This window comes from Chaetodon auriga, chromosome 4, assembly GCF_051107435.1.
Source record: "Chaetodon auriga isolate fChaAug3 chromosome 4, fChaAug3.hap1, whole genome shotgun sequence".
Classification (NCBI taxonomy): Eukaryota; Metazoa; Chordata; class Actinopteri; order Chaetodontiformes; family Chaetodontidae; genus Chaetodon; species Chaetodon auriga.
Genome location: NC_135077.1, coordinates 23109040 through 23124447, shown reverse-complemented (window position 1 = coordinate 23124447; position 15408 = coordinate 23109040). Strand labels below are relative to the sequence as shown.

At 42.0% G+C, this 15408-nt stretch overlaps 2 protein-coding genes across 7 annotated transcripts in view; both read left to right on the top strand.

The window, feature by feature from the left end:
- LOC143319122 (SEC14-like protein 1) overlaps positions 1-6918 on the top strand; it is a 31970-nt gene extending 25052 nt beyond the window's left edge. For 3 of the 5 annotated variants that reach the window (XM_076727751.1, XM_076727752.1, XM_076727749.1), the window contains 4 exons: positions 146-280; positions 958-1209; positions 1310-1488; positions 3923-6918. In XM_076727751.1, coding sequence (XP_076583866.1) covers positions 146-280; positions 958-1209; positions 1310-1488; positions 3923-4028 — 672 coding nt within the window. In that variant the 3' untranslated portion in view covers positions 4029-6918. Of the gene's footprint in view, positions 1-145; positions 281-957; positions 1210-1309; positions 1489-1956; positions 1984-3922 lie in introns of all 5 variants that reach the window. The other 2 variants (XM_076727750.1, XM_076727747.1) reach the window with 1 other exon arrangement.
- A 1948-nt stretch (positions 6919-8866) lies between these two features.
- LOC143319221 (endonuclease V-like) overlaps positions 8867-15408 on the top strand; it is a 60362-nt gene continuing 53820 nt past the window's right edge. The window contains exons 1-3 of one of the 2 annotated variants that reach the window (XM_076727988.1): positions 8867-9006; positions 10475-10646; positions 15062-15196. In XM_076727988.1, the coding sequence (XP_076584103.1) occupies positions 8963-9006; positions 10475-10646; positions 15062-15196 (351 nt within the window). In that variant the 5' untranslated portion in view covers positions 8867-8962. The remainder of the gene's footprint in view (positions 9007-10474; positions 10647-15061; positions 15197-15408) is intronic. The other variant, XM_076727989.1, reaches the window with a different exon arrangement.

The following is a 15408-nucleotide window of genomic DNA, read 5'->3' as shown; positions in this document are numbered from 1 at the left end:
ATTTGAGAATATGATTTAATTGTGAATTTGAACTTTCTGGGACATGACACCATCCTCATTGAGGTCTCCTTTACTGACCCAGTTCTGTGTGTGTGTGTGTGTGTCTATGCGCATGCTTGTACATGCATGCTTTTTTCCTCTGCAGTGTGAGGTACCAGAAGGCGGCCTGGTCCCCAAGTCCATGTACCGCACAGCCGAGGAGATGGAGAATGAAGACGTCCGCCTGTGGACCGAGACGATCTACCAAAGCGCCAGCGTCTTCAAGGGAGCTCCGCACGAGGTGAGGCTTAACGTAGAGCAGCCGAGTGACAAGAAACGAAGGAAAGCCTGTGGTGACGTTTGAAATGAATATGTAGGGCAGGACAGCAGAGAGCTGCAGGATGTCTCTGGTGGAGGTTTTGTTGAAACTTCTGCCATCTAGTGGTCGAACGTGGTCGATACTTCTTTGTGTGTTCTTAATTCAGACCTTGAACAAATGTGATGTGGCTTTGAAGCATAATCCGTCTGCAGTGACATACAGTTAGTCATGTTACATAAATGATTGCGAAGGCAGAGCCGCAGCGTCATACATAATCACCCTTGTGGAAATGGTTTTAATGAGCTCATAACCTCACAAACAGATGCTCATTTTTCTGTCACTGCTATTTGTCACTGATGGCGTCTTTTATTTTGCAACATTTAGCTGGTGCTTAAATATGGAACCTCATAAAATGAGTACTGTAGTATAAGTTGTGTTATGAGTGACAGTAACGAAGAGTGTGAGGCTTACAGCCAGAGAGCGCCTGCATTATTCCTTCAAGCAAGAAAGGATGTGTGTAAAGTAAAATAAGAAATTAAGAGCTAAAGGGAGAGAAAAAATGTTCCTCCTTACTTTGTTTTAATTTGTGATTCCCCCGAAAACATATTTTTATTCTGATTTTTGGCCAATCTTCCCTCCCCCCTCTCTCCACCAACCAGCTTCTGATTGAGATCATTGACGCCTCCTCAGTCATCACCTGGGACTTTGACATGTGCAAAGGGGACGTGGTTTTCAACATCTACCACTCCAAGCGGGCCCCCCAGCCTCCGCGTAAGGATCCCCTGGGAGCCCACGGCATCACATCCCCAGGAGGCAACAACGTCCAACTTATAGACAAGTCCTGGACTCTGGGGCAAGATTACAGCATGGTGGAGTCCCCGCTCACCTGCAGGGAGGGCGAGAGCGTCCAGGTCAGGCTTCAGGACTGTGAATTGATGGACTATGGCCCCAACATGTTTTTGCTTGTTTGTCTTTGACATTGTCTGTACTATCAATCTGTCCTCTCCTCAGGGCTCCCACATTACGCGGTGGCCCGGTTTCTACATCCTCCAGTGGAAGTTCCACAACATGCCAGCCTGCTCGGCCACCAACCTGCCTCGAGTGGATGACGTGCTGGCCACCCTGCAGGTCTCCTCGCACAAGTGTAAAGTCATGTACTACACCGAGGTGTTGGGCTCTGAGGACTTCAGGTTGGTAACAGAGTGTGCATGTGTGTGAGTGGAATACAGAGACATACATTTGTGTCCATGCTATATACGTGAAGTGTATGTATGTGCCCATATTTTTCCTGTGTTAAGGTGTTATACCATGATGTTGCCATAGTTTTAATTTCAAACATTATTCCTGTATGACTGCTCATGTTCACTCCTGCCTTCTTTCAGTTTTCTCCCTCTACAACCCACCACATAGTGCCACGTATGACATTTGATATTTGAATGAATTAAGTCTGTAACTTTGCTTAAATGACACGACGAAAAGCCTCAAGAGCATCATGAGTTTTCCAGGCTCAGTGTTTGAAATGAGGATGCTTCCCTCCCTCGGAGACTCCTTTAATCCAGCCTTTTCTGTCCAATCCACTCCTGTTCTATCGCTCACACCCTCCCCCTCCTCCCCTCCTCCTCCTCCTCCTCCTCCTCCTCTGTCTTCTTCCTGTGAAGAACGGCTTGCTGTGATGTGCAGAGTTTGTAAGTGGCTCAGCGTTTGTCCCTTTTCTTTTGGCACCAGCTCACTGTCATTGCTACTAATTTGAACGGCCCCCTCATGGCAGTCACGCTTCTGATGCAGCAAAGAGATGCTTGTTTGCATCTGTTCTTGCTCATGGCTTGTGTTAGCAGTGGCTAACAGGATGTTGTTGCTTTTTTCACGCTAAATAAAGAATCCTTGCACTGGGACTTGCTGGCTTCAGTCATCTGCCTGCATGACTAATATCAGGATTCCTAAACTGGGTTAAGTTCTGTCCACTTGCGCTCAACTGCTGTATATCTAAGTGTGCACACACCTCTTACACCACCATGTGCACTTGTATGCCTACTCAGAGAGACATTTCCTGGCATTTGTACTTGTTTTCCTGCACTCATCCATCTGAACTACCAACATGCTGAATCTCACTTTGCTCTCAGCACACCTGCTGTTTCACTTCAGCAGACTTGAAATCACCATCTAACTCGTTCCAGCAGCATTTAACAGGGTGTGTTGCTTAAGGTTGACAAGTCTGGTTGAGGTTGAGATTTCTAAATATTTGAAACACTAATCTGAACTAAGAATATGGATTAGGAAACCCTTGTAATGTACCTCCACAGCAACGTATAAGCTCATGCCAAGCATTCATAAGGCGATAGGACAGTCGTTATATCATCATACATCATCATCACAGTTTTTAACTTCTGCTCTGACAATAAAATAGATGTCAAATTGGAATATTTGATTCTGACCCCTGAAACTGATGTGATGCATTCAGCCGATGCTTTTCTTAGGCAAAACTCTTACAGAGTGATGCTTCTCTTACCTCTTAAACAAACAAGCTTTGGTCGAGTAGAGACTCTGTGTTTGTCATCACGTAAGTCATGGAATTAATGTTAGTTTGTGAGAGCTGATAGGACCTGCGCTTTTCATTATATCCAATGAAAGTGATCGTCAGTGCTGACTAAAAAGGAGAAGATGCTACCTGAATGTTCTGTACACTGAACTTCACGAATAAGAGTGTCAGAAGTCAGTCATTCTCACCAATGTGGTCCAGTAATTTTTCCCATCGGCCCACTCTATTGTGCAAAATGCTCACACTCACTATAGAGCCCTGCCATTTTGCTTTGAAGATAAACTCTTATGAACATCAGGGTTCTTTCTCTAAATGTAATGAACGAATGTGGTCTCATACTGCCCTCTCGTTACGCTTAACAACTTAATGAAAGAAGTAAAGTTACTGTGAGGAATTGCCATACTTGAACTTCTAAAATATTCCAATTACATTCATGTCGTTTTAGTGCTTGATACAAACATCCTAACTCATGTGTTATGGAGCTATGTATGGTGCACTATAGACATGGGCTCACTAGAAAATAAAATTTGCTACAAATGTGCACCAAGCAAATTACATACTACACTGATAAAAATGTGTCAAAGTAGTTTATTTCTGGGAAATTAATGCACAAAAAGACACAAAAAGGAAGAAAATGCTTCATGCTTTGCCATAGGCACCTGAGCCTTCAAACATGCAAGGAAACCATAACAGAAAAAGCTTTTTTTGGTTTTGCATATGAGACAGAGTGGATCTGCTTCTGCCCTCACCAAAACACCCAGAACCCCTTTCCCACATAGTATGTGTGAAATGACTTTACAGGAACAAGCAAAGAATTTGCAATTTTCATGTCTTCTTGCCGTTCAGCCCCTTTCTACCTATGGCAGAGCCTGAGCCTCGTGTGTCACACAGAGTGACTACCTCCCTCCTGTAGGTTTGATCTGGCTGCATGGTTGTGCATCATGAGCACGAGTCATGCTCACAGAATGCGTTCAGTTAGTGGCTGGCAGACTGCAGTTGCTTTGGTGTTGCATACATGTGAATTTAGCTGCAGAATGTGAAGTTTTTGTCCGCTCACATGCTCTCCGGATGTCTGTCTTTCGCCTCAGGGGTTCGATGACCAGCCTGGAGTCGAGCCACAGCGGCTTCTCTCAGCTCAGTGCCGCCACCACCTCCTCCAGCCAGTCACAGTCCAGCTCGATGATCTCCAGGTAGAAACTGGAAGCTGAGGACTTCAATCCCCACAATCCCCCACACTACCCTTACCATCAACACCGAAGCCAACTCTCCTCCTGCCCCTCCTCGTTGTCTTTGGACTTTTGCACAGCCGGTCTCTGTGGAACTGATGCATGCTTGCACAAACAGCAGACAAATAATTACAAAAAAAAAAAAAAAAATATCTTGAGGCAAAAAGAAAAAAACGGAGACTGTGTGTACAATTTAAAGGGCTGATTTTTGCACAAAGGTCATATATTTTTCGTGCCTGGCATCTGTGCCGGGCAGCAGTTTGAATCAGAACATTAGCAGAATGTGTGTTTGTGTCGTGTCTCATGCAGGGGGGAAAGGTTAAAGGTCGGGAGATAAATTGCGGCGCCTTTGTGGCTCTGGAAACTGAAAGAAGCAATATTCTCATCCTGGGAGCTAACGGGGCCGGATGAACACACTGGAGGCACTGTTACATATATGCATTTACATTTACACCCACACGCACCGTACTGAGACGACGCATACCTCATTCATGTGTGTTCGCTGAAAAACTGGATGTGCTGTTACATACAAACACCACCACACACACACACACAAACAAGTTTTCCGTTTTACCAGAGGGGTTTGTTCAATCTGGTGAATTGTTTATAGGTCAGGTGTGTGTGGGCGGGGTGAACTCTTCAATTGACCTGGGTCGAATATCACCTGCAAATAATTTGTTTTTCAAACTGCACGGAGCTACGGATTGGGTGGAGCTTACTGAATCATGATGATGCGGATGGTGTCAGCAAAGTTGCCAGGTGGCGGGGAAGTAGCGTTCAGACGTTCTCCCGTGGCTGTGCCAGCTTTCTGTCATTCATCTTGTTATCTTCTGTGGCCAATGCCACCCGTCTGTCTCACGAGGGCTTTATCACACCTTGAACAGCATTTGAATATTTGACCTGGGTCTGACTTATGGCGAAGTAATCCGCTAGAAGCAATAACACGAGTTTGACTTTCAACTGTGTGAAATCTTTCTATTTATCATGAAGATGTACGTGGAGGATCATGGGTGCTGATTGCAGATTCATTTTTGTCGTAAGTTGTGTACAGGCAGACAGACAAGCAAACTGAGCCAGTAAACAGCTACATTCTGTGGCACTGACGTCATCTCTTCCCGTCTCGGTGACCATTCTGTCAGGAGAGAAACACAAATAACTTTCCAGATTTTCTCCTGGACACGTTTCCTTTTCCTTCGAAAGGACCACAGTTTGTTTGCTTTCTATCCAGCGTCTGCACAATTTGAGGAACTAGAGTCAAAATCGAGACGTAAAGGAGATGCCTTGTCACTGATTTGTGAATGTGCTACTGATTGGCTAGTGCTCGCCAACCAATGAAAATGCCTGAATTTGGAGGGTTGTGGTGTAATTGGGCAGAACTGCCATCATTCTCTACTTATTTTTCAGAGTGATGTATATTTCAGTGTGCATTAGGGGTGAATGTTACTTTGTGATTATCATTTGAAGGTGCACCAGTAGACAACATATTGATACTGTATCTGTACTAGTGTTGGCTGTTTGTTCCTGTTTTCTGGAGATGAGTACTTGATGGGGTGAAGCAGTGTGGTGTGTTGCTGCATGCTCATGTGGTGGTTGGGTTTACAGATCTGTTATTTAAGCAATTGAGATATAGCCATTTGAAGAGTCATGTGTCAATAAATACCATTTTAGCCTTTGTAAGCACCACTTAGAAACGTACCTGCATTTTTCAAGGTCATTACTGTAATAGATGAGCGATTGTGAATTGAGTGGACATTTCTAAGCGCAACACATCCATGCAACGGTTTTTTGATACAGTTTGTTTAGTTAATAAGCGTCGATGACTCCCTGTAGAGGGCAGAAATGGTTGCCATTGCCAAGAGTCATCGCATGTTGTTCCCATGGTTACTGAGTGCAGCTGACAGCAAAAAGAAAAAAAAAACAAAAGAGATAAGGCAGAGGCTTTCTCCTTGTCTGGGAATCAGACTCCTGAAAATACTGGCCCTGCATCTCCTTTTTGATACGTGAAACTGCTCGTTTTTAAATATTAATGAAAGGTCAAAGGTTAACTTGTGGTAACTGTATGTCATTAACTGCAATAACATGAACTGCTTTACTGAGAAGAAGGACCTCCTCATATTGTGGGCTGTTAAGTGTGCATGATGGTGTAAAAGAATGAATGTTCCAAACAGTGGGATAAAAGATGATGCCTGTAAGATGTGTTTAAGCACTCCCTCAGCCCCTCAGGGCAGAGCAGGCGTGTTTCTCTTCTCAGCCTCTTCTCACTTTCTGAAGCATGTCTAGAACTACACGACTAACTTTCCTTCACCTGGTTATTCCTGCGTTTCCTCAGTGGTTCGACCGATGATGAAACGGGTAACATCAGTTCCAGACCTAACTTCTCTTATACTTCCTTTGGTCTCTCTCTGTCGACTCTTTGTCACCTGTACACTCCAGGTTTGCTGTTTTGCTTTCAAGCACTTTTCATTGTGTATATTTTAGAAAGCAGCGTGGACCTTGATTGAAGCCATAGGCACAAAGAAGTGTACTCAGATCAGAGGTTTTTGTTTCTGCTTCAGTTCAGTGTTTCAAATACCAGAACACTTCCATGCTCTGCTGTCCCACGCCTCTGTGACTGTAGCTCTTCCAGCGTGTACACTTCTCATCAAGATCTCATTGACAAATGAGGGCTATAACTGTTTGTCTGTCCATCACGTTTGTCTGTCTCTCTGCTTCCTTTTCCGACATCGTTGCATATCTTCTCTTTACTTGATTTGAGGAATTATGTAAAAAGTACATGTTTGAATTAATGAGAATATGGCGCCTTTACATTTTTTTTTTTTTTGAAAACAATAAACTTGAATTATGAGAACATCCATGCACCCGTCTCACGTTCATTTGGGGTTTTCATGCGTCTTCTTCTTATGTGATGAAGTGAAGTACATATTCATATCAAAACTGAAACATAATATATTTGACCGGGACCCTCACAGTTGACACAGTTAACTGAGATGAATTTGAAAATACATCTGTTGCCAAACTTGCTGAAAATTGTGTCAGTGGGTCTCTACATATTTCTGTGCCACTGGCTGCATTCACTTTTTAATGCCTTGTCAATTAATGAGAATCAAATGGGTTTCGTGTTTACTGCATCACTGACTTTAATAATGATCACAAAGGATGATCTGTCCCCGCTGACCTGAATGTCCTCGTTGGAAATAGCTGCTCTCAGTCTGAATTCTTCTCACAGACACTGTCTGTTCTGCCGTGGGTGAGGTCATGTCAGTGTTCCTGTGCGTGCAGAAGCACAGAGCTGTTGACTTTCTAAGGTGTAGATCAAAGGCTAGAGAAGGATAAGAAAAAGAACAGAAGAATTCTGGGTGTCAGACATTGGGAGATCACACAATTGTGAAGAGATACTGTTATCTGATTGAATCTAAATCTGGAGCAGGGCCCCAGCATCTCCGTTTGTTCAGGATTTAGACTTAGGAAGTTTCACAACATCCACTTTTTCCCACAGCAGTCAGACTGAGCACTAAATTCCCAATACTGCTGTGATTAATGTCTTTACAGGCACATATAGCCGAGTGTCATTCATTCAATTATTTCAACTGGCCAAGAGGTGAAGAACAAAGCCCTGAGGTATGCTCTACTTCACGGGAATATTTCAAGATTTTAAGCATTTTTGCCTTTATTTGAAAATACAGATAGGCAGGAAATGTGGGGAGCAACAATGGTCCTCAGCTGGACTCAAACTAAGGACATTGTGGTTGTGTGGGACACACCCTGGCCAAAAGACAACCAGGGCTTCACCATCTTAGGCAATTTTCACTGGAGAAATTGTTTTACAGGAAGAAGAGCTCACATGTGCCTCTGCATCCTCTCCTGTTTCTCCTTCATCTATCACACTGACCTGTCTGTTCCTGTCTGTGGCTCATCTTAGGAGACCTGATTGCATCAAGCATTTCCAGTATCTCATCTCTCTGATGGATAAATCTCATCAGTGGACGTGTCAGTCTCAGTCCATGCAGAATGCTCGTCTTCCAGTGGCCGTCCGTTGTTTTTCTCAGCATACCTGCCCTTTGACAGGCCTTGGCAGTCTGATCCCAGGTGAAAAAATATCACAGGTAAATTACACTTTGTGAAGAATGTGCTGAGTACATTTTGTGCTATTTTTTGTCACCTTCTGATATACTTAGGTGTACCCAAGTAATCCTTGAGCACCACTTGAGTAATCTGAAGTGTAAATAGTGTGCTAAACAGGTACAACTTTGTACATGAATCATGAGCATTAAAAACTCACTTGCAGTAAAAATCACCAACATGTTGAAAATGTGCTCAAATATATTTAAGATGAAATCAACTTAAAGTATACTGTTAAGCATGCTAATAGTGTATGACAAAGGACTTGAAAATAAATGTGCTTTTTCCTAAGTACACTTTATTACCATTAAATGTTTTTGTAATTTACAACACTTTTTTTTGTAAAAGTACACTTAAGTACAATTTATAATACACTTACAATAAAGTACAATAAAGTTGCTGAAAGACATTTACCGTCTCTGTACTTTTGTGGTCACAGTGTCATTTCTCTATAACAGTCTGTTCTTTTGATGACACATCAGTCCACCTATCAGATCATCTTTTTCTTGGCCTTATATGAAAAAAAGCATATTATTAATGAGATGTAAGTGGTCAAGTGAAGGTGTTGGAGGCGCCGTGTCGTTTCCTATCAGTGTATTTTCCCATTTAAACCACTAGATGGCAGGATTCACCCGCACTGCACCACGCTGATGCCACAGACTCCGCCCTCGCAGTGACGTTAGTACGCGGAAGGAAAACGAATTGAAAACAGTAACGTCTGCAACCACGCTACTTCTGTCAGTTGATTTTCCTGATGAAAGGTCCTCCAGCAGGCTGGTAGAGATGTCTGCTCCACCTGCGGAAGGTCTGGTGAAGCAGTGGGAGAGGTCAGAGAGCTTTTCCTCTTTTTTAATACCTGAACTGTGTACAGGAAGTTATACTACATTACTACACAACTGATACGAGTGGAACGTCCAGTATCTCCACACTGGAGCTACTCGTTGCCTCGTTACGCTCTCCTGAGGTTTGGTAAACAGACAGACAAACAAACAAACAAACAAACAAACAAACAAACGGACATAGTGCTGTTTAACTGGCCTCCAGGTGTGTCCGTGTCTCTATTGTCACTCTGCCAGTAGCTCTGGACCTGAGCCACCAGCGCTCAGCAGACATTGATTTGTGAGTTTGTAACGGCAAGGCTAGTGATGACGCCATGATTCCATATTATGTCCTTCTGCTGCCTGCCACATTTGTGTGTGTGTGTGGGTGTGCGTGTGCGTGTGTGTGCGTGTGCGTGTGTGTGTTGACATGCATGCAAAGCCCAGGTAGAGGCCACAGGGTTTCATGACCTGGACTCTTTTTTATTCTAGCCTTATGCAAACTGAGTGAATTCAGTGAACCTGCTGGAACATCATGTAAAAACATTCTCCAGCTTTGCCGCTTTTTTGTTTCACATGATTATAGGTTGAATAATCTGTAGGTTTTACAGTGTTGGTTGGTGGGTTGTCACCTTTCTGACACTGGGTAGACAAAACCATTAATGTATTAAGATATCATTTGAAGAATAGTTGATAATGAAAGTAATTGTTAGCTGCAGCCCTAGAAACTGCTTTCTGGTCAACTCGCACTTATAATTTCATGTACCTCCTGTTGAAACACTATATTGCTGCAGGACATAAGCAAGGATATAGAATAAATGTGTAAAGCAATTGGATGCCTAAGAAACAGTTTTTTATTTTTTTATTTTTTAGGAGAAAGACAACAACAGCAGTTGTGTATTAAGTTTGGTCAAAGGGCACAATGGAGTAAACTCCAGCTGAAACCATGAGTGCATTCATCTTTTCCTTGATTGACAGAAAATGAATTTTAAAATTAACAGTCTACATGATGCTGTGGTATCAGGTGTGTTATTCTGGTGTAGGAAGAACATACATTATGACACTTAACTTGTTTCATATGTGTAACTGCAGAATGTAAACCAGATGTTCTTTTAAATGTAAAAGAAAACATATTTAATATGTTTCTGAACCACACCTAATTGAAAATACTGGGTTATTTAAATGACTTAATGACAAATAATTCACATGTAAACAAACCTTTCACAGTATTAAAAGATTTTAGTTGCTGTCTAACTCAAGTCCATATAATAAAAGTCTGTCAGTGATGCCAGTTGCCGGTCTTAAATTTAGATTTTTGGTGGGGGTGACCCCTTTTGTTTACATTAGGATTACAGACTGTACATTTTGAACAGGAGTTTTGTTCTTTCATGAAGTATTTCTCACCTGAGTCTTTGTGTGATGCCCTGCTTGTGTGATTTGATTGCACTGTAGACTCAGTCGTCTGTTGTCCCCGCAGCGAGCAGACCCGCCTCAGACAGCAGGTGGTGGAGGAGGACACTGAGGAGTGGCAGAGGAGTCCTAACTTCTCGGGCCTGGAGAGAGTCGGTGGAGTGGACCTCTCCTTCATCAAAGGGGACGATGTCAACGCCTGCGCCCAGCTCGTGGTGCTCAGCTACCCCGGCCTGGAGGTGAGCTGCCCCCTCACTACACCCGCTCACTGTGGATGAACTCAGCAATCTGTGAGCTTTGTCAGCCTCTAGTGGTGACAAGTGGGAACAACAGCAGTATTGACAACGCGTTTGCATTTGTCAGAAAAGTCACATTTTCACAAAAGAGATGAGAAGTGTAATCACAGAATATATTCAACACAAATAATGAAAATACACCAATGTATCATAATGTGGAATGATATCAGAGTGTTTGATTTGCATTTCTAAGTAGTCTCACTAACTTTATTTGGGCTGTTGAATGCAAGGTCCTGCTGCATCATCATCACTTTAGCATTGCTTGTTTTGTGCGCGTGACTCCTGAAAGCTGGCTGCATGAGCGCTGTGAACACACTTCAGCAAGTTACTCATCCTTTCACCAAGGCTCCCTGCTCGGTTCAGTCAGTCCCTGAGGTGATTTCGACTGTTGTACATTAAATTTAGGTAATTTCTCCGTTGAGTTTCTCACCACCAACCTCTGACCATGAATTTCCTTACACCTAAACAGATATTTAGTTTGTGATTGTTGCCTGTGCAGTGATCCTGCTGATAGTTTTGTCGATTTCTTGCACATGTCCCCTGAAACTATTGTTTTTTTTTTGATGTCCTGTATCTTTTTCAACTTACTGCTGATCTTTTCAATGTCCAGCAGAACTATCGAGAGCCAGGGAGCAGCTGTTGACTCTTTTTATCTTAACTCAACGTCCACTTGATAGCTCACTGTACTAGGTATGAACCCAGGCCTATACTTTTCTTACGTGATGAAAATGAAGCTATCTCCATGGCAACTACTTCGAGAGATTGTTTATATATTTAATCTATAGTTAAACCTGCATTAATTGAGTTGTTTTTGGCCATTTTGGCCAGTAACTTATTATCACTGTATGAAGTTCATGTGGTGACCGTGTCTTGCTGTCTTGGATCAAAATCATCCTTCATTTGAAGTTGTATTTCTTTCTGACTGATGAATATAAATCCAATATTCATGCGCCTTTTAGCTCTTCAGCTGGTTTACTGTGATTGCCAGTGAGCCTCTAACTTTGTTTGGAGCTCTTTTGTGCTGAGCTGGTTGTGTACAATGGGCTTATTTTTTTTTTTTTTACCTTTAAATAGCTGCCTGCTGCAGCTGCAAACGAGGTCATAGAGAACAGTGAGAGCCACTGATGTCGTCACATTTTGTGCTTCATGTGCACATTCAGCCCTGAGAAAACGTAGCTAAACGTTTATTTAAACAGATAGTGGTGTATTGAACACCCTGTTTAAAGCGCCTTGCCTTTTTAGTGTGGTCATGTTGCTGCTGATTGCTAACACCTCTGACACACCCGCCAAACAAGAGAAAATTTACCTCAAACCCCCTTGCACACAGTTTCACACTGTTTCAGGTAAACATGTCATTCAACCTGGAACTGGAGCAAAACGGAGCACCCTGTTGTCAGATTGAACGTGGACCCCAGGTCAAGGAAAAACTGCTATTTTTTGGTACCAGTTGAGAAGCAACTTTGCAACCAAATCAGTTTATTTTTGGTTGAAATGCTTTGAATGGGCACAAACCAGAACCTGTTTCATGTTGCTTAAAAGCTCTCGAGCTGATTCTCTGTAGGGTCATTACTAAGTGACACCTGTCACATGACATCTGGTCATTTGATCTTTTGTTGATATAAAATATTGATTATAGTAGCTTTAGGTTTAACCTGTAACCCATTTAACCCATATTTCCAGTATTTGAAGTCATTGTTCCATCTTTTGTGTGTGTGAAAGTTGTATTTGGGTCATTGTACAAGGAGGACAGGAGGATGAACAGTGTAGAATCAACACAAACGTTATCGTTAAAAACACTGGTTCTAATGTCATGCTATAGAAATGCCAAATGCATAGTAAATGTATTCTACAGTATCATTAAGGAATTATGAATGACCTGTGATAAAGTGAAAGAAAAACCCATCCAAATGAATGAATGTTGTTAATTTTGGAAAAAATGGATTGAAAGATGAAGTGGATTTCTATTCTAATCCAGATAAATTTATCAAGTCAACCTAAGCACTAGAAGTGGCCTTGCCGAGCATAAAAAGCAATACTAATACACAGGAGAGCAGAGCTTTAATATGCAATCCAGCTCAAGGTCGAGTCTTGTTAAACCGGCTGTTGTTAAGACAAGACCTTGCCAGTCCCAATTGTCATTTCATTTGTTTTTTTTGGCGAGCCTTTCACAAGCATTCCTCACTCCTGCCATTTATCTGTGCATTGACATGGGCTGCTGGCACCTTCTCATTATAGCACCCATTATAATTAATGACATTTGTCACTGTACGTTGTTGATACATGGACTCAACGAGCCTAATGAAATGTTCAGAAATGCTGTCCAATAATGGGATTATGTTCCCTGCTTGCTTTCAATTTACTCCGACACTGCTACCTGAGGCCATTTGTGACACAAAGTAATACTGTTAACATGATGCTCAGAGTGTCCACCGAGGTGGAGTTTTACAGAACAGCAGACCATAATTTTGTAGTTTCATCGCATTTGCATTTAAAAAAGATGGCTTCAAACATCAGCTCAAAACACACTCAACACATGGACAACTGTAGTTGTTGAAGTTATTGGCTGTAATACTTTAATGCATAACACTGCAGTGTTTTATCACCACTGTTTGGTCGAGGGAGATGAAGGTCACTGTCGTCAAAAATACAACATTGACATATCCTGAATGGTATTTGACATTTCTGATTGCGTTAGAGAGTGCATCATCGTGTCGAGGTGTCATGGGCTTGCCTCCATTCACAAATGAGAGCTTTTCTAGTCTTTGAAGTGTTGACTGTTTGACTGTTTTTGAAAATGATATCCTCATTTAGAATTTGATGCCAGCAGCACGTTTCAAAAAAAGATGGGACAGCGTCGTGTTTAGCACATAACTGTTGCATCACCTCTTCTTTTAACAACAGTATATAAGCATTTGTGAAATGCTGTCATTTTGAAAGTGCCATTTTTTTTGCCCTTCTTGCTCGATGTATGATTTCAGCTGCTCAACAGTTCGGTGTCTTCTCCAAACATTTTCAGTGGATGACAGGTTGGGACTGCAGGCAGCCAGTTTAGCACCCAGACTCTTTTACTACGGAGCCATGCTGGAATACATGCAGAATGTGGTGTTGCTGGCATTAAATTCTAAATGAGGACATAGTTTTCAGAAAACAAGGACTTTTCTCAGTTTCAACTTTTGATATGTTGTCTTTGTGCTATTTTCAATTAAATATGGGGTTTCAGTGTTTTGCTAATCATCACGTTGTTTTCCACAGCGACAGGGTTGTACTTCTACTATTATTGTTATTATGATTATTGCTCTATATCACTCTATCTTACTATATACCGTTATTACTTTACATACTATATATAGTTCTATATATTATTGTTATTGTTACTATTGTTATTATGGGTATTATGATAATATTAGTATCAGTATTAGTAACAGTAGTAGTATTCTATTATTATTATTATTCAGTGTAGAATATTGCATGAGAGATGTATTTCTCCATAGATGGCTACTATTTATTGCTGCATATTACAAATAGTTACATATTCACATAGACATATTTCACATTGTTTACAATCTGTGGTTGATTTATATTGTTGTGTCGTGTACATTTTCTTAGAAATGTTTACATTCTCTTACAAATTCTTATTTCCTTTTCTATTTTTATTACTGCTGGGAGTATCTGCAACCCAGTTTCCTCTCAGCGATCAGTAAAGTATTCTGATTCTGATTCGACTGACCTGCGAATTCACTGACTAGCCTGCAGACTGATGTTAGCAGTGCAGGTGGGACAAACTGCATTGCAACCAGCACATGCACAGACAAGGAGGCACAATCATGAAACCAAAAAGATAGAATATAAACCTTTTTGTTGGCTGACTTTTTGTCAAAGGAGAGCCCAGGACATCAGGTTGACAGAGCAATAAATAAGTTGTTGCAAATCAATGTTGTAGCAGAAAAAAAAACCATGTAATTTGATTTTAAGCAGGTAACCTAAATAGAGTAATGTTTCTGATGCTCAGAACACGTTCACAGCCTTAAACCAGCAAGCACTAACAGGTGTTTCATTTTGAGCCAGATGGGGCATGTTAGTGATTATCTTGCACAGCTTGTCTGTGTGTCTGTGGACTCACCCTTACATATACACTGGGGTAGAGGCATCTGTCCAAAGCATGCACCACCTGATCCCTGACACAGATGTATGTATCTGAACCCAGTGCTGTTAGTGCTGTGAATTGCCAGTGATTAAGTGGGAATCACAGTGAGTGAGCAGGTAGGGGATCAGTTTACTGCTTTTTGATCATCGCAGAATCGACAACCACTCAGCCACCTTGGTGCCCAGAAACAGAAATGTATATTTTGTCCCCCCAGCTGCTGTATGAAGACAGTCAGATGGTGACCCTGACGGCCCCGTACATAGCTGGCTTCCTGGCGTTCAGAGAAACCCCGTTCCTCCTGGATGCTCTGCAGCGGCTGGAGAGGAACCAGCCCCAACTTCTGCCTCAGGTCAGCTTCTGCACACACGCACACACAGAGTCACAGGGTCATATTCATATTCCTAAAAATGATGTTTTCATCTTGTTTAAGGGCTTCAGAATTCATAATTCATTAGAGGGAAGGTAGGGCTTGATGAACAAGTGACAGGTGCAATATAGACGAGTACCTCAAATGACTACGAGCACTTGGTGTAATTGTAGAAATGAAAATGTAACTGTAAT